Here is a 19,878-nt window from a genome sequence, read left to right as displayed (position 1 = left end):
CCAATGCCCCATTCTTCCAAGGACGTACCAAAGCTGGCGTGTCCCCGGGAGGGCATGAGTCTGGCCTAGGAACTGGAAGAAGGAAGAACGTGTTGAAGGATGCGCCGTCCAAAGGTAGCATCTGCCAATGCATATCGATCCACCTTGTAATGTCTAACAAATGAATTAGGGGTGGACAAGTAGCTGCCTTGCAGATCTCTTCCACGGAGACCTGCCGTGCCCACGCCGCCAACGTGGCTGCGCTTCGTGTGGAGTGAGCCGTAATGTTAGGCGGAGGAGTGAGATGAGCGTGATGTAGGCTTGAGCAATCACCGACCTAATCTACCGGCCAATCATGGAAGGGGAAGCTTTCAGCCCTTTGTTGGTAGGATGGAAGGATACAAAGAGGGCTTCAGTGCATCTGAAGGCCGCCATCATGGCTATGTAGATCTTAAGAGCCCGCCTGACATCCAGCCTGTGCCATTTGTGCTCCAGCCTGTGAGATGGAGCAGGGCAGAAATTTGGGAGAGTGATGTCTAGGGAGCGATGGATGTTGAATTGACCTTTGGGACAAAGGTGGGATCGATGTGGAGTACCACTCGGTCCGTGTGGAACACACATAAGTCAGGACGGATGGAAAGGGCCGCCAGTTCTGAAATCCTCCGTGCAGAGGTTATGGCCACCAGAAAAACTGTCTTAAGTGTGAGGTAATGTAAGGTTGCCGACCTGAGAGGTTCGAAGGGAGGGTCAGTAAGGAAGTCCAGGACTTTGGTCAGATCCCATGAGGGAAAACGGTGAATGACCGGAGGGCAGAGATTGGGTGCCCCTTTAATGAATCTGTGGACATGAGGGTGCTGAGAGATGGGCTCGTCCCGGTGAAGTGATAGAACAGAAGAGAGAGCCGACACCTGTCATCGTAAAATGTTCGGTGAAAGTCCCTTATTAAGACCTTGTTGTAAAAAATCGAGAAGTGGGGCTACTGAAGCCTTCAGGGGGGCTATCCCTCGGGCGTGGCACCAAGCCACGAAGGTCTGCCCTGTAGATTCGTAGATTTTATTTGTAGCTGGGCGGCGGGAGGCCTAAATGGTATTGATTAGTCTCGGAAAAATTGTCCGCCCTCAGGACCGCCCACTCAGCCTCCAAGCGGTTAGTCGTAGCCAGTGCAGGTCGGAGTGGTGGAGGGAGCCCTGGTGGAGGAGGGACGGAATCATTGGTAGAGGCCACTGAGGCTCCACAGACAGATTGATTAGGTCTGCATACCATGGGTGGCGTGGCCAATTGGGAGCAATCAGGATGAGCTCGGCATCTTCCTCTATCATCTTCCGAATTACCCTCTGAATCAGGGGGAAGGGAGGGAATGTGTACAGGAGACCGCGAGGCTAGGCAATCCTCTCCAGCCCCAGGGGCTGCTGAGAGTGCTGAGAACTTCAGCAGGAGCCCAATGGAGATGAACAATTTAGAAGTAGTTTGCAGAGAAGTCCAATTAAGTTCAAATTCAAATTAAAATGATCAAATATTTAAGTTTTGTAGAGGAGAAGTGATTAGCACAGCCAGTTCTGATCGAACTGAGTCTAGAAAAGTGGGAGCATGCTCCACAGAGACGATGACATCACTTTGGTAGACTTAGTTCTATTGGTTACTGTCTGAGTTAACCCACACATCACCACTGTCTCCACCAACTTGGGAGAAGTGTTCCAATGTCTAAGGAGTTGCCATAAAGAAGAGGGAGTCAAATCTATTTTCGAAAGCAACTGAAAGCAGGATAAGAAGCAATGGGTGGATGGAAACTAATCAAAGAGAGAAGCAATCTAGAAGTAAGGAGAAATCTATTTTTATTGCTGATTGGAAACCCCTTATAATGCTATATGCACAGAGCAGAAAAAAAGGAACTTAAATTTAGTTTTGGTGATTAGAAAAAAAATAAGTAATAGAAAAAATGAGAATAAATTACCTATTCTTCAGGATTTCTCAGCTCTAACAGACAGAAGATTGGCCAAACTATCAATACATTTCCCTAGAAGTTTGGTCGCTATTTTAAATAAGTCAATATTAGTGATATTCCCTTTCAAGTTCAATCTGGAGATCTTATTTCTTCAAGCAGGTCACCACAATCGTTTACAGAAGTACTGTATATTTCTTCTCAAGAAGATTGAAACAAAAAATTGGATGATTTTGTTTCTTCCTTTTTGCCTTTTACCATTTTCATAAACTTGTTAACAATTTTCATTTTGCTTTCTGTTTTCATTTTATTTTGAAAACATTTAATAGATTGTTGATTCAGTTTAGAATTGACAATTTATTAACATTAAATTTTGAAACAGCGTGAGATTAAAAGAATACTGTATATTTAAAAAACACAAGGAATCTATTAAAGAGAAAAAAGAAAATGCTATAATCTAAAAATTACAGATGAATGATGTAAACCAATCCTATTTCTAAGTTTGTAAGGACTATTTGAGAAAAATGATAAAATGATAAAATGTACCCTTCTATTAGAGATTTCTTTGCATTAAATGATATACCTTGGCTGATCTAGTGACGGCTCCAATTTCAGAATAAAGATCTGTGCTATCTGGAAATGTTTCCACCACTATTGTGCATACATGATGAAGAAGAGATTGTTTATGGACTGTATCTTTGACTTCAGGCACTTTCTCAAGGTAGCTTAGTTCAAAGGCTTTAGTCTGTGTGGAGAAAAGTAAAAAAAGAATAAATTATATATTTGACATTATAGAGTCATAGACTAGAAGGGACATTGGAGGTCTTTTAGTACAGTCCCCTGCTCAAAGTAAGAGCCATATAACATCTTGGAAAAATGGATGTCCAGTCTTTTTTTGAAAACCTCTATTGATGGAGCACCCACAACTCCAAAAAGCAAGCTGTTCTATTGGTTAATTTTTTCCTAGTACCAGGATCTGTCCTTAACAAACTTCCTCCCTTTGCTTCTTGTCCTGCCCTTGGGTGCTTTATAGAAGAGGACCTCCTCTTCTCTAGGACAGCCCCTCAAGTACAGGAAGACAGTTATCATGTCATCCCTAATCCTTTCCTTTGTTAGGCTAGATATACCCAGTTCCATTAACTGTTCATTGTACAGTTAGCCTATATTTGTTGTGCATTTCTGCACTTTTTCTTAAGTCTCAATATCTTTTTTGCCTCATGCGACCAGAACTGGACACAATATTATAAATGTACCCTCACTACTGCAGTTTAAAGCAGTACTACCATATCTTGTACTCTTGATGCTATTCCTCTATTGATGAAGTCTATGAGTACACTGGCTTTTTTGGCAGCTGAAGCATACTGCTGGTTCATACTTAAGTGGTTCTGCAGTAGGAAACCTAGATTCCTCTCATAGTTACTACTGTTGAGCCAGACGTCACATATTCTAGGTCTGTGCATTTGTTTTTCCTGCCTAAAAGCAAGAGCTTACTTTTCTTACTGCTGAACTGCATCTTACTGGAGAGGGCCCATTGCCCTAGTTTGTCAAAATCTACCTGAATCTTGAATTTATCTTCCAAAGTGTTAGCAGTTCCCCCCAGCTTGATGTCATCTGCAAATCTGATGACCTCTCCTTCTAATCCCTCATCTAGATGCTGAAGAGCACTGGGCCTAAGACAGAACTTGAAGTACCCACAGCTTGCTTCTCTCCAGGTAGATATGGTTCCATGGAGGATTACATGTTGAATGCAGTTGGTCAGCTAGTTGCAAGTCCATCAGGTGGTGATATTGTTTATCCCAGATTATTCCATTTTATCTAAGAAGTAGGCTGTAGTCTATTTTGTCAAATGCCTTATTGAAATCCAAGTAACTATACCCATAGCAGTTCCTTCATCCAGTAATTTAGTTACTTTATCAAAGAAGGAAATAAAGTTTGGTTGGAATCACCTGTTTTTAACAAAGCCATGAGACTTCTAACATCTGCCCTTTTCATTTCTAGATACTCACAAATCCGCTGCTTGATCTTCTTTTTCAGGATTTTCCCAGGTATTGATGTCAACCTAATTGGTCTGTAATTTCTGGATCCTTTTTTTTTTGTCTTCTTGAAGACTGGAATCCTTCAGCTCTTTTCCAGTCCTCTGGTACTTCCCCAAGCGTCAGAAGCTCTGAATTTTGTTCAGTGGTCCTGAGATCACATCTACCAGCTCCTTCAGAACTCTGGGATGTAAGCCATTTGGTTCTGGGAATTTGAACTCATCTATAATGGATAGGTTGTCTTTTACCAATTTCTTGCCTATTTTGACTTACTTTCATTTTCTGTCTCCCATCGTGCTTTTGATAGTTACAATAGATTTTCCTTTTGCATGAAAATGGAGGCAAAGAAGAAATTAAGCAGTTGTGCTTGACATCTACTTCCATTAGTAGGCTGATTATTTCCTTGACTTTCATCTTATTCATTACATATTGAAAACTTTTTTTGTTATTTTTACAAGTTTTAGCTCATTCTGAGTCTTAATGTTCCTTACTCCATCATTGCCGATTCAGACAATTGGTTGATATTCTGTTCTAGTTATGAGTCCCTCTTTCCATTTTTAAACGTGTTCTTTTCTCCCTCTTAGTTTGTCAGAGAGATCTTTATGCAACTATGCTGGTGCCATCTGATTCTTTCTTTCTTTCTTTCTTTCTTTCTTTCTTTCTTTCTTCTTTCTTTCTTTCTTTCTTTCTTTTTTCTTTCTCTGCGCTATGTGTTTGATTAGGCTTTAATAATCTAATTTTTAGAGTTTCCCAAGCATCTTGAGTTATTTTTCCATTTTGGATTTCCTTGGAATCCTTCTTAATCTCTCTCTTAGTTTGTTGAAATCAGCTCTCTTGAAGTCTAGAACACTAGTTTAACTTTGTTCAATTGCCTGTGCCTGCATTGAATCCTATTATGACATAGTCACTCTTCCCCAAAGTTCCCACAATTTTGACCCTTCTATCATTTCATCCCTATTAGTAAGAATTAAATCCTGTGTTGCTGACCCTCTATAGTTCCTTTCTCTACCTTCTGAGTAACAAAGTTGTCAGCTAGGCATGTCACAAATCTGTTTGATTAACACTTGTCCCCCAGGTTATTTCAGGGTAGTTAAATTCCCCCATTATTACAGTGTTTCCTGCACATCTTATTGACTAGCAAAATGTTCATCTACTTCCCATGGCTGATTGGGTGGCATGCAATATACACCTACAGAAATGTCATTCCTTTTCCCTCTAATATTCACCCAAATGCACTCATGAGAAAAGTAAACCTTATAACACTGATTGCAGTATTTATATTTTTTAGTAAATGTGGTAGGTAGGGTAAAAGATAATACCAAAAATTTAATAAATTTTGGCCATCAAGTATTCATTTTTCAAATGTTATAAAATACTAATAAACAAGGAATGTCATGTTAATTTAACTGTATGATAAGGACCATACATTCTATTTCAAATATTAATAAAAAATGAAAAGAGTACCAATTAAGGAGAATATTTTGTAGCTCAGAGTTGAAATCCTTAGTCCTTGGTGCTCTCTCAGCTAGCATTTATGATGTTACCTAGTTAGGGTAATGAAACGTTTGCAAGAAAACAAGCAACCTCAGAGAGCACCAAAGGCCCCTCAATGAAAAGAGTGATAAGCTGCAGTCTAGAAGCACCTATAAACCGCTTGTGATTTAAGGATCAATACTTCTTTAACTTTTTTTAATGGAATAGAATGGTCCATCTATCTTATTTCTTAGCTGGCCTAAAAGGATAACATATTCATGGCACTAAAGGCAGCCAAAATCTACCAGGACTAAGAAATATTCAATTCAGCTATTGCAATCCCAACAAGAATATCAACGTTGACTTTGCAGTTCATCCCATGACTAGGCCTAAATCCCAACTGAAAATAGAGTACATAAATTTGTTTCATTAAAGGATTTCCATATCCACAAATCTATAATCCTCTGCAGTTTTCTCTAAAGAATGGAAAAAATAGAGATTAGTTGATAACCCAAAACAGGTGTGGGATTTTATGGAGGAGGTGCACTACTATCTTTTTCATTGATGGAGGAAAAAAACCTTGCTCAAGGTGGTTTTCACTTCTAACTTTATTCAGCTTTCTGCCACCTTTTATAGCTTTCATTAACCAAGTAGGTCAGGGTATAATCCCCTAGTAAAGGGTTATCAAATTCTTTCAAGATCCACAGGAACAAACTGGTCCCATATAACTTCTCAAGAATCTGCTATCATCTCAGCTAGATTTGGCAAGTTAACTCTGAGCAATGATTATCCTTCTGGTTTATTTGTTTAATTACTGGAAAAAAAATCATTTACTTTTCTAATTACTTAGAAAGTTTATATTTCCATACAACTCAAACATGACACCAATTGGGAACTCTACTCAGATTCTGAGTGAATTCATCACAAAAGTTGAGTAGACAATCTTCTGGTCAGGTTTCTTTATTAGGAACCTTAAAAAATGCTGCTGAGTGACATCTGTGCATTCAGTAGGAGTGAAGAAGTAAATATGCTTCATACTTTTTGCCACATGGTGCGGTATTGAACCTGAAAGCTTTACAATACAATACAATACAATACAATACAATACAATAGTAGAGTTGGAAGGGACCTTGGAGGTCTTCATCTTTGAACACATCCATTCTTCATTTTATCCCAGACATGCTTTAGATAACTCTTCTGCTTATCACTTTCAATTTTCCCTCCATGTAGAAGCTTTTTCATAAGTACTAAATGGAAAAGTACTTCGAGAACCACATTGTGGCAGGTGCCAATTCTGTGTCAATTAATAGCCTCAACTAAAGGAGGTAGAAGTTCTTGGCTTTGATTTAAAAGACCGAATAGCTGAAGTAGAGGGCCTGTACTGACTTCAGAGTGAAAGGTGCTATCATCTTTTTATGCCACATCCCACAATCTTAAACAACTGAACAGAAGCTCAAGGCAGAGAGAGAAAGAGGGAAGAAAAAGCATAATAATAATAATGATAATAATAATTCAGTTCCCCACAGCTGGATCAAGAAATGCCTGAAAATCTTTGGCATCAGCAGCAACATACAAAAATTCATGGAAACTTCAATAAACCTCTGGAAAACGAAGCTTATGGCTAATGGAGAAGAACTGGGTGAAATTGAAATTTAATGAGGCATTTTCTAGGGTGATTCCCTTTCACCCCTACTTTTTATACTCTCAATGCTACTACTGACAACCATTTTGAAGAAGGTGAACTGTGGATACAAACTTCAAAGAAAGGACTGGAAAATTTCCCACTTGGTGTACATGGATGATTTGAAGCTGTTTGGTAAAACAAAAGCTGAACTGAATTTATTAATTGAAGGCACAAGAGAATTTAGCCAAGACATTGGTATGCAGTTTGGAATTGACAAATGTGCAACAATGGCAACCAAGGCAGGAAAGGTCCTAGAAGATGATGGAATACAACTTGAGAATGAAGAAATGATAAAGGCAGTAAAACCAGAAGAAGGCTACAAGGTAATTGAGGATTTTAAAGGTCTCTGACTTAATGCATAATACAGTCAAGGAATTAACCTCAGCCAAGTACATTTGACGAATTCGCAAGATATTAAAGTACAAACTGAGTGGAGGAAACATCATAAAAGCCATAAATACCTGGGCTATACCTGTAATTCGATACTCTGCAGGAATAATTGACTGGACCCAGAGTTGGACAATTTGGACAGAAAAACAAGCAAGCTTATGACAATGAATCATGCTTTGTACCCTTAAAGTGATGTTGACCGATTGTATCTACCAAGAGCAGAGAGTGGTTGAGGACTCCTACAAGTAAAGCAGACTGTGGAAGAAGAAAGACACAGCTTGAATGATTACATCCAGAAAAGTGAAGAACCAATGATTAAGGAAGTAAATAAAGGAGGCCTTTTGAAGACAACTAAGTTAAAAGCTGAATATAAGAAATAAATAATTGAGAAGCGAGCTGAAAATTGGAAAAGCAAAGCTATGCATGGCCAATACTTGAAAAGTATTGAAGGCAAAGCTGACCAAAAACTAACTTGGAACTGGTTAAGATCAGGAGTACTGAAAAAAGAAACAGAAGGCTTTATTTTGGCAGCTCAAGAACAAGCCTTAGCCACAAACTGCATGAAGGCAAAAATTCAACATGTTACCACCAACAGCAAATGTCGCCTCTGTAATGAGAAAGATGAGACAGTCAACCACTTGATCAGTGAGTGCAGCAAAATTTCACAAACTGACTACCTACAATGCCATGACCGCGTTGCTAAGATTATTCACTGGAAATTGTGCAAAAAGTTTGGATTTGAGTACAGCAAAAACCACTGGGACCATCAGGTTGAAAAGGTTTTAGAGAATGAGAAAGGCAAAATCTTGTGGGACTTCAGAATCCAGACTGACAGACACTTGGCCTACAACACACCTGACATAACAATAATTGAAAAGAAAAAAGTATGGTTCATTGACATTGCAATACCTGGTGATGCACGAATTGAAGATAAACAGCAAGAAAAAAAACACAGAATTTGAGAGAATGTCCTTTTATCTTAGATTTCAAAACGTGATGGAAGCAGATGATGAAAATATAAGGGACATCATGATAAACATCTTGGCTGAATATACCCACAAAGAAAAACAACAGATGGAATGGGAGATAGATCTGGTTTATACAGTGAATTCAGCCTATGCCAGAACACACAATGTACCCAGGGAGGTACATATTAAATTTCTTAGAAAAAGCACAAGAGACGAAATTCTGGGTGTACAAAGGGGGCAAGCCCTGACATACCACGATAGGGAAATAACTATCTTGAAGCAGATCCCCAAGAAAATTAGGGAAAAAAGGAAAAATTATTCGCAATTAGCGAATAAATTATACCAGAAGGGGGTGTGGTTTAGATGGTTGATGCCTGAAGGTATGTTGATATTCTGGGAGGAGACAAGAATTAGAATTAACACACCCATAGAGGCACAGGCCTTTATGGAAAAAAACAAAATACACCTAGAAAAAACAGAAGATCCTACAACGGATATGCAGGACACGGGAGGGGCCGGAGCTCTGCCGGCAGGGGGAGAAGGGGCAATACCAAGAAAGCTCAGATCACAAAAATGAATAAGAAAATCTCGTTGATATAAACCGACCGAAAGTAATAATGGAATTAACATGTGGATTATATATTACTATGTATTAAATTGATTGAAAGTACCAATAGAATTAATATGCTGATTATATATGACTATGTATTAATGACCTATACTCAGATGTATACTATGAGTTTGGAGGGAGGGGGCACCTACCACACTTTGCAACTGCCAAAATTTGTATACCTTTCCACTACCTTTTTCCTTGTAAATTTTTTAAAAAACAATAAAACTTTGTTTTAAAAAAAATATATCACAAAATACCAGGACTTGCAAATTGAGGTTGAGAGACTGTGGAAAAAGAAATCATGTGTTGTCCCAATTGTAATTGGAGCCCTTGGAGCAATACCTAAAGGGCTACCTCACTATTTGAAAATCCTAAATTTACCTGAATTGAACATTCTGACTCTACAAAAAACCACCCTACTTGGAACAACTTATATCCTCCGACATTACATTAACAGTTCCTAGGGTCCTTGGTTAGGACTCGAGCTGTTAGGCTACCAACCAGCCCCAAAGGCTGTGAATCTCACCAAAGATTAACCACATCATCATCATCATCATAACAACAACAACAACAGCAACAACAACAACAACGTCTATTTGTGTTTTCTTCCTTATGATGTTTGCACTTATTTTCATTTGCCATTGTAGAATTGTGAAAATATTGGTTAATAAGAATTAGTTAATAGTTAGATTTACTACATACTTATCATACACTATTGAATGACTATTTTTCTTAAATTAGTTTTGCTAAATAAATAATTATATAATGTAAATATTTTTTTCAATGCAATGCTACTTACATTGGTTCCATTGAGAAAATTCCCGATAGCTAAGAGAGCAGAAAGAATAAATCCAAAGGTAGCATTGTTCTCTAGCTGATCCATTCCTTCCTTCAGGTCCAAAAGTGGTTCTGCAATCTCCTGTCATTAACAAAAAATAAAAACATGGGAAATATTTTTATATCAATTAAATCTTATGAACAGGAACTTTCATTTAACAGTGAATAATTGTTTTCAGGTAAAGGATGATTCTATCAAAATAAACTGAAGGCCAAAATAAAAAAAGAGAAAGAAAAACAAAATACACTTGATGAGCCCAGCATGGTTGCACCAAGATCTCTCACAAACTGAGGGACAAAAAGGACATGTATGACAACAGAATATCAGCAAATACAGGTAGTCTTCAACTTGCAACTATTTGTTTAGTGACTGTTTAAAAATTATACTGGCACTGAAAAAAGTGGCTTATGACTATTTTTCATACAACCATAGCAGCATCCCCATGATCATGTGATCAAAATTTGGATGTTTGGCAATTGGCTCATATTTTATAATGATTGCAGTGTCCCATGGTCTACATGACCATCACCTTTTGCAACCTTCTGACAAGCAAAGCAAATGTGGAAGCCAGATTCACTTAACAACTGTATTATTAACAACTAAAGTGATTCACTTAACACCTATGGTAAGAAAGGTCATAAAATGGAAACTTGTGGCTTAATTGTGGTAATAAGTCGAGGTGTTGTAACACAAATCTGCAAGCATGAAGACTAAGGCTCAGAATGATTAAGGCATGAATCAAATGGCAAAATAACAAAAAAAACATTCTTTAAATATGTTAACAATCAAGGAAATGATTGGGATACTAATGGGAGAAAATGCCAAGAAGGTGACTGGCAGCAGAGAGAAAGTGGAATTGCTTAATTCTTTCTTTCCATCTCTCTTCATGAAAAAGGAAAAAACAACAATGGTCCAACCTATCAACAGTAGCACAATGGGAGACAGAACAGAAATGCAAGTCAAAATAGGCAAGAAATTGGTAAAAGACAACCTATCGACTTTAGATGAGGGTAAATCATCACCAAGACAGGATGATTTATATTCTAAGGTACTTAAGAACTGGCAGATGTAAGCTCAGAACCACTGAACAAAATATTTCAGACTTCCTGGAACATGGAGGACATGACAGAGGACTGGAAACAGTTGATGTGATTCCAAATCTTCAAGAAGAAGTAAAGGTGGATTCAGGTAGAAACTACACCAATCAGGTTGATATCAATATGGGAAAATTCTGAAAAGATAATCAAGCAGTGAATTTCTGAGCATCTACACTATACTGCACTATAAGCCAATGTGGGTTTGTTAAAAACAGATGATGTCAGATAAATCTTACTGCCTTCTTTGATAAAGTGACTAAATGAATGGATGAGGAAATGCTATGATGTAGTTTACTTGGATTTCAGTAAGGCATTTGACAAAGTAGACCACAGCCAACTTTCTGGTAAGATGGAGTAATTTGGAATAGACAATACCACCACCAGAGGGATTCACAGTTGGCTGATCAATCACACTCAATGTATAGTTCTCACTGGAACTACTTTTTATGGATGTGGGGTACTTCAAGGTTCTGTTTTGGGCCCAATGCTCTTCAACATTGTCATCAATGATCTAGATGAGAGGACGGGAGCAAGTTAGAACAACCGAGTTGAAGTGATCTTGGAGATATTATAGTGAATGACCAGCTCAATCAGGAGACCCTATACAGTTCTGGACAAATGACTGTTCAATCTCTTCCTGAAATCTTCCAGTAATGGAGCATTATCAATTTCTACAGGCAATCTGTTCCAATGATTGATTGTTTTCATCGTAAAGACATTTCTCCTTAATTCTGGGTTGGCCAGCGTGCACGCAAGGCGCTGCCCTGACAAATGGCTCCGTGTGCCACCTGTGGCACGCATGCCATAGGTTCGCCATCACTGCCCTATACTATTTGGGACAAATGGCTGCCTAAGCTCTTCTTGAAAACATCCAGTGATAGAGTACCTACAACGTCCGCAAGCAAACTGTTCCGCTGATTAATCTTTCTCACTGTCAGGAGATTGGTGCTTAATTCTAGATTAGATCTCTCTTTGATCACCTTCCATCCATTACTTTTCCTACTGGCGTAAGCTCTCCTATTTTCCAGCTTGCTCAGCCCCTTTAACTATAATTGAAAGCTTTCAGTTTTCCCAGTGGTAGACAATGCAAACTGTAACTTGTACCTTTATGGCTTTTCACTTTGATGGGCTATTAACATGCACTAGCTAATTCACAACTGCAAGTAGACTTTTCAGTTCTACCCTGAAATACCTTCTTGAGCCACTCTGCACATGTTCCCCAACCAGCTAGGTATCTTAGTCGCATAACAATCCCAAAATTCAGAAGTGCTTGATACTTAGCCAGATTTTCTGAAAGCCATTACTGAAGTGAGATACTAAAACATCCCCTTTGAACAGAGTATGCCTATTCCAGTGAGAGATCACTGAAATAATAGAACAACTTTTCTGAAGTGCCTCTTCTTGGCAGACATTATTATCTTTATTATTTACTAAATTTCCTGGTTATTTTTACTTGTTTTATCTTAAGTTATTATTGTATTAATCTGATTTTATTTCCTTGACCATAACTAAGTATTGTTTTATAGTTTGTATAATATGCTGTAGTATTTCTTCTGATTTTTTAAACTTTTTTTTCTTCTTAATCCTAATTAATTGTGATTTGTGTTTTAACTGCAAGTTTATGATCAAAGATTGATTCTTAATAATAAAAATCATAATTTTTTAAAAAAATATATTAAAGTTCTGGTGTCTCTCTTGGTATTCTTTTTTGGTTTATGTCCTGCAAATTTTAAATTAAGTGTTGACATACAAATTAATGGAAATAACAGCAAAAGCCTGACATTCATTGAAAGACTGTAATGGAATCTCCAGGAAAAGATGAATTGCATCCTAAAATGCTGAAGTCTCACTGATGACTGCATTTCTGTGTATTATACTGTAAAACCTCCATAGTTGACCATCTCCCTAAGTTGGCCTAATTTTCGTAGACAGGACATACGCTACATCAGAGGTGGGTTGCTCCTGATTCAGCCTGGATCGGGCAAACTGGTAGTAGTGGCGGCGGGAGGCTCCGCCCAACCGCCAGGACTCTTCTGCACATGCATGTGCAAGTATACATATCAGCACAGTACTTACATATGTTGACTACCTCTGTATGTTGACCACTTTTGTTCAGTCTCCTGGTGGTGAACTTTCTTAGGTTTTACTGTATTTTAGAAATCCTAGAGAACTCCCCTCCCTCTTGATGTTGTGTTCTTCCTCTGAAGAACAGTTGATTTTGCCAACAAAGTTTATTTGGTGGCTTTGTTCCCTGTTTTTTGAAGGGGAGACTAGGAAGGACCCATGTCATTCTTTTGACGATCATGCACAAAGGGGGCCTGAATGCCTGCAATTCTTGGCAAAGAATGATTGGAAGGTTTGGTCTCTTGCTGGTTTTCCCTTCAGATACTTATTTTTCTTAAGCACGGCTGAGTTTTAATTGCACTTTTTGAAGCTTTGCAATCTTTTGATTTATGACTACTTGACTTCTGCCCTACTTTATTACTTCTTGCTGGACTTTTTAATTTCCCCTCCTGTTCTTTCACTGTTTATTATCAAAATTTAAACTATTTTTTAGCTTTAAGGAAGTAGCAGTGGGATTTACATTTACACAGGATTATACTATAAAATTTGCTCTTTCTAGTTTTTTCCTTTTTAAAAAAAAGGGTCATAATATTGATCTCTTAATTTTTTAATGGGAAAATTCCCCATTCTTTAACTGTGGGGAGGAAAAACATCTTTCCCTGTGGAAGCTATTACATCTTATTTGCTTCTCTTGTACTTGAAAAGAAGTGTTTCTAATGCCTCTAAAAGGACACAAACTTTTTGAGAGGCAATTCAAAAAAGAATGTTCTCCAACATACTTTTTATGCCAACATCCAGGCTTTATTTGAAGATATATACACAAAATATGATGGGTCAATAACAGTTCTGCAAAATTAAGATGGTATCCAAAAGCAGGAAATAACAATTTGCAATTTGAGGATTTGCAATTTGAGGAATTGAAATCTGATCTGTTGCTGTAAGATGAGAAGAAGAAAATGTTTGATTTGAAAGATGTAGAGCTGCTAGAAAAGATTGAAAAGAATACAAACAAAAAAATTTGAGATAACAGATTGAGTGGCCTTTCTAGGCAAGAGAAATGTTGTGTTGTCAAGGAGAATTATTCAACAATGGATGTTGCAGAGATATTTATAACAGAGACTTATGAACTTTGGAAATGAGATGTAATTGTTGGGAAAGTTCCTAATGAAAAACCAGTATTTTTCCTCCTGTCTTAGAGATAATGACTAGAGCAATTTGTGCTAAATAATAAATAAATTACAATAACAAAGTTATAACAGATTGCTTTGAATTTTAACTTTATTTAGATTTAACAACTATTTTTTCTGTATATGTAATGTATGACATGTCAGTTGGGTGTAAGTAGATGGACAAGCTTATACATTTTGGACCTATTTTGCAAGGGGGAAGCTATTGTTGTAATAAATTTGTCAGTGATTAACTAGATGGAAATAATAGGTGTTATTGTTCTTTTCTATTCACATGTTTTCAATGTTTTAGGTTAATTTAGTTTTGTCTCTTTTCAATAAAATAAAATAAATAAAAACAGTACAAATCCTTGAAAATTGAAGTGCAGATAAATGTTGGATAAAACTAAAAAACAACCGTCCTCCCACTCACATTCTGCCTTTAATATTTAGATACTTGCTAACCTTCAGTGTGTGCACAATTCAGGGGTAAAATTTGATTGGTTTGGGCGAACTAGTAGGGACGATTTGAATCAGTAAAAATCACCCCTGATTGGTCCCGCCCATGCTCGCCCGGTCACCACTCACCCCTTCCTTCCGGCAGCTCGTCACTTCTAGTCGCTCGCTCCACCCAGCCCTATATATGTTGCCTTCGCCACACGGCCCAGCTAATCGCCTCACCAGTCACCTCGCCTACTCAGCTCACCAAAGATAAGCAATGCATGCTGCCTGCTCGCCTTTTGCCTTGGCTTGGTGCTGGGGCCCAGGGACGCACCATTCCCCAAGGCCCAAGAGCTGCCGCCCGTCTTGACTGGGTTGGGGAATGCGCCGTTCCCGGCTCCAGCTTTACCCAGGAGCCACTACCTGCTTGCCCCCCACCTTTCACGCCGAGAAGCCTCCAGCTCGGCTGCGACGCCATTCCTCTGGCTGCTGCCGTTCTCCTGCCTGGGTTTGGCCCTGAGGGCACTGGCAGGCAATGAGTTGCACGGCCACCACCCTGTTCCAAATCTTTGGCAGTTAATGTGCATCATTTTTTCTCAACATGTTTCTTGTGGCCCTGTTGACTATTTGCAGCAAAATGTTTGATGATTTTTTGATCACACTCCAATATCTTAGCAATTTCAAGAGTACTGCATCCCTCTGAAAGGCCTTTTAGAATGTTTGACATTTCAGAGTCAGTTAAATCTCTTTTTTGGCCCATTTTGCCTGAAGAAAAGAAGCTGGCAAATAATTATGCACACCTTGATATAGGGTGTTGATCTCCTTAGGCCACAAATTACATAATTTGTACAATTAGGCCCTCATTACACAAATACACATTACCTGATATACTTATATCCACTAAGCATTTAAGTTTATACAGCTTGAAAGTGGAAAATATCTATAAAAATGATGATATGTCAAAATACTCACTTGCCTAATAATTGTGCACACAGGATAATAGTTTCTACATCATATGATAAAAAGATTAATCTAAGCATATCTTGAAAACAATGCGGTCATTGTATAGTCAAGAATAATTATTGCCAGACTCTCTGCATTGACAGTCAGTATGTTGTTCTAGGGAGGCTATAATTACTCTCTTGAAATCCCAGAGTCCAATATTAAGACTTTCCAGAGAGATACAGAGATCATTCTACAGTATCTTGTCTGAAGCGCAATTTCATCATTGTGTTTTATTTTAACAAGTTGCCTTTTGTTATATGTTTGTTGTCTACTTGGAGTTTCTGCATAAATCTTAATGGAAATGGTGCGTTCAGCTTTATATTTTTAAATAAGGATCTCAAAATATGTTTTCAGCGATTTCAGATTTTATAGCTGCTAAGATAATAGTTTGTACCGTAAGAAGGAATTGCTTTGCCATGCATTTTTTCGGAGGAGTCTCTCCATATTCTGATTTTGCATCTGATTTTTAAATTTATTTTTATTTTACTTGAGGTTAAGTAGGTGAGCCAAGATAAGGCTTACCAAACTAAGGTATTCCCGTATTTATGGCTTTCAAATTTATCCTTTTGCAAAGCTTAACTTTCTTGAAACTAGTCAAAATAAGTTTATTCAAACCAATATTGAGATTCCAAAAAGTATACAAAATGCTATTTTATGTGTAGGGACAGGTTTATTGGATGCTAGAGAATTGTTTCTTCTTGTTATCTTTTTTCTGAAGTTAATCATATTTCCAATACATTTGTTCCCTTTTAAATCATCATAGCTTAAAAATATCTCTAGATAAAAATTGATTTACTGAGCTTCTTTTGAAAGTCCATGTTCATTAGGTTTGATAATGTTACAACTGCCCTCAAACAACAAACTTAAGCTCCCAAAAATTTAAATAAGATGCCGCACCCAATACTTATTATATTCTTCCAAAAGGTTTTGCTTCACTCCCCTATTTATTATGATTCTGAAATTTTGTAAGGCCTTCACTTTAGGCAGGCTGGATGCATTGTCCTCAGAGCCCTCTTTGGAAGTTTTAAGGGTACTATTATGTAACTTATATTATGTCTCCGTGGTAACGGCTCAATAGAAACTCTAAGCCATGTGTTACTAATACTAAGCCTATAATATATAAGAATTCTAGGAAGACTTCATTTATCTGATTTTGGAGAAATTTTCAGGTAAGGAATATGATTTGTACTTAATGTTACTTTGTTTATACACAATATTTTTATTCTGTTTTATTTTATTAGGTATTTTATTGTATCTGGCTTTAGAATTGTAACAAACTGATTGATTAAATCTTTCCACACTTTCCAGATTTTGGAACATTCTAATATACCTTAACTTCAACAAAGCATTTGATTCAGTACTTCAAGACATGCTGATCAATAAGCTACCTGCATGACATGATAATTATGTGGATATGATTAAATGAAAGCCAATGGGATGCAATAGTTAAGATACTTGATAAGGCACTTAGATGAAAGGTTATTTCCTAATATTATTTTCATTTCAGCTCATCTACTGTTCATTGTGCTTCAGCTATGCAAATAAGGAAATACGATCATTACTTTTTGAGGAAAGGAACGTTGGTCCTACCTGAATGTTCTTCTCAGCGTGGCGCAGGACAGTCCAGGAATGGGTTGTTCAATCCTTATTTGCCCAAGAGACTGAGTCAGAATTGAAGCCACGCCTCCAGATTTCCCTGCTGACTTCCAATTCCGACGAGGCGCAGCTCCAACTAGAGAAACAAAAGAAGAACAGGCCCTGCCCGCAGCATTAACAGCCCCGGGAACATGGACCTAACTAAATAACAAACAAAGGAGGGATCTGGACCGTCCTGCACCACGCTGAGAAGAACATTCAGGTAAGACCAATGTTTCTTCTCCAGCTTATGGCGCAGGAGGGTCCAGAAGTGGGATATACCAAAGCAGCAGTCCTTAGGGCAGGAACTCACTGGTCCGTGGTACCTGAGGGAGCATGAACTCCCTGAAGCACCCAATGACCAAATGATGCCTCGGCAGATGCAAAAGCATCCAATCTATAATGCTTAATAAAAGGTGATGGGGAAACCCACGTCACAGCTCTGAAAATATCCCCAAACGGTGCCTGAGTGTTCCACACAGCTGTTGTGGCCGCGCTTCTAGTTGAATGAGCCGTTATCCTGTGGCACTGGCTTACCTCTTGCCTCATAGGCTCGGGCAACACAAGCCCTTAACCACTGCCCAATGGTAGAGGGAGACACCCTTGACCCAATGGCAGAAGGCTGGAAAGAGACAAACAGCGCCTTCATCTTCCTGGAGGACGCCATCCTCTTTATGTAAATACGGAGAGCTCTCCGCACGTCCAGCTTGTGCCACGAGTTCACCTTCCTATGAGTGGGATTGGGGCAAAAATCTGGGAGAATTAACTCGTGAGCCCTATGAAAATAGGAATTTATCTTGGGGATAAAAACAGGGCCAAGCCTCAGCACGACGGTGTTAGGCTGGAAAATACAAAGGTCCTCCCTGACAGAGAGAGCACCCAACTCAGAGATCCTCCTTGCAGACGCGATGGTGACCAAGAAGACCACCTTTAGGGTAAGGAACTGCAAGGAAACTGTCCTTAGAGGTTCAAAGGGGGGATCCACAAGAGCCAGGAGGACCGTGGACAAATCCCAAGAGGGGAATCTGTGAACTACCGGGGGCCGGAGGTTAGCCACCCCTTTTAGAAATCTCTTCACCACCGGATGACGGCCCAGGCTCTCCCAACTGTCCAGGACCAGGACAGTTGACAGGGCTGAGACTTGTTTCCGAAGCGTGTTATGGGCCAAACTCCTCTCCAACCTGTCCTGGAGGAATTCCAGGATATTAGGGAGTGAGGGACATTTGGGGTCCAAATGCACCTTACGGCACCAATCACAAAAAGTGGACCACGAGGTGTTGTAAATCCTGGTCGTGGCTGGGTGTCTAGAGGCCACAACGGTTCGCATCACCCGTAAGGAGAACATCGCTTCCCTCAAGATCTCCCTTTCAAATACCAAGTGGTCAACTGGAGCCACTAAGGCTCCGGATGGACCAGGACCCCCTGGTGAAGGGAGATCTTCTCTTGTGGGATCCTTCAGGGTTTGGCAATGGACGCGAACCAAGGCCTGCGTGGCGACCATGATTACCTCCGACCCTTCCGTCACTATCTTCCTCAACACCCCTAGGATCAGTGGAAGTGGGGGAAATGCCTAAAGCAAGCCCTGGGGCTACTTGCTGCATAAGGCACTGCTCCCCTCTGCTCCCCGAGTTGGGAACCATGTGAAAAACCTGGGGAGCTGGGCGTTCTCTGGAGATGCGAAGAGGTCTACCTCTGGCCATCCAAATCTCCTGCAAATCTCCTCGAACAGCTCCTGGTCCAGCTGCCACTCCATCTGGTCCACCATGGCCTTGCTGAGCCAGTCCGCTTGGTGATTGGCGTCCCGGGATATGTGCTCTGCCTTGATGGACAACAGGTGCTCTCTGCCCAATGGCCCAGGCGCTGAGATTCCACCCAGAGTGAGTTCCTCCCTGTCTGTTTACATGCGCCTTCGTAGCCACGTCAGAAGTAGGACGTGTCTTTGCTTTACAAGGGCCTGAAAGTGTCAAAGGGCCAGATGAGCTCCCCGCAGCTCCAGTTTGTTATGTGTAAGATCCTAAGGAGACCAGCAACCCTGAGACCAGCTGTGTCCCCAGCAACGCCCCCCAGCCATAAAGGCTCGCATCCATGGTCATAGTGAGCCTCTCTGGCTCCCTAAACACACACCCCTTAGCTAGTGCTGGGGAAACCCAGCACTTTAAGGAGAGCCTCACTTGGGGGCGTACTCAAACCTGAAAAGGAGAGGCGCTGCGTTTGCTCCTTTGGTACGGGAGTAGAAACCACTGGAAAGTTCTAGCATGGAGCCTAGCCCAGGGAACAAGATCTACATAAGAAATCATCTTTCCTAGTATTGTATTCTTTCCTCCCCGACTTACGACCGGGGAATTCCCCCTGTTGTCAGCCAGCAACAGCCATGCTGCGCCTTAGCCAATCAGGCGCGGCATGACTGAAGGCGGGCTGACTTGCGCTCCTGATTGGTTCCTTGGCCTGACAGCTCTTCGTATAAATAGCTGTCAGGCTAAGGAAAGGGGCTTCTCTCCTGTATTGCTTGCTATTGTTAAAACGCGTAATAAAATAGAGTTGGACGTTCCTCAG

At 39.7% G+C, this 19,878-nt stretch overlaps 1 protein-coding gene across 7 annotated transcripts in view; it reads right to left on the bottom strand.

The window, feature by feature from the left end:
• Positions 1 to 19,878, bottom strand: part of FHOD3 (formin homology 2 domain containing 3) — a 270,970-nt gene that overhangs the window by 34,640 nt on the left and 216,452 nt on the right. For all 7 annotated transcript variants that reach the window (XM_081971408.1, XM_081971409.1, XM_081971411.1 and 4 more), the window contains 2 exons: positions 9,879 to 9,998; positions 2,502 to 2,663 (listed from right to left, as the gene is read on the bottom strand). In XM_081971408.1, coding sequence (XP_081827534.1) covers positions 2,502 to 2,663; positions 9,879 to 9,998 — 282 coding nt within the window. The remainder of the gene's footprint in view (positions 1 to 2,501; positions 2,664 to 9,878; positions 9,999 to 19,878) is intronic.

This window comes from Natrix helvetica (genome assembly GCF_964273705.1).
Source record: "Natrix helvetica genome assembly, chromosome: Z".
NCBI lineage: Eukaryota > Metazoa > Chordata > Lepidosauria > Squamata > Natricidae > Natrix > Natrix helvetica.
Note: the sequence above shows the minus strand (reverse complement) of the source record. Positions and strands in the feature narration are given on the sequence as shown.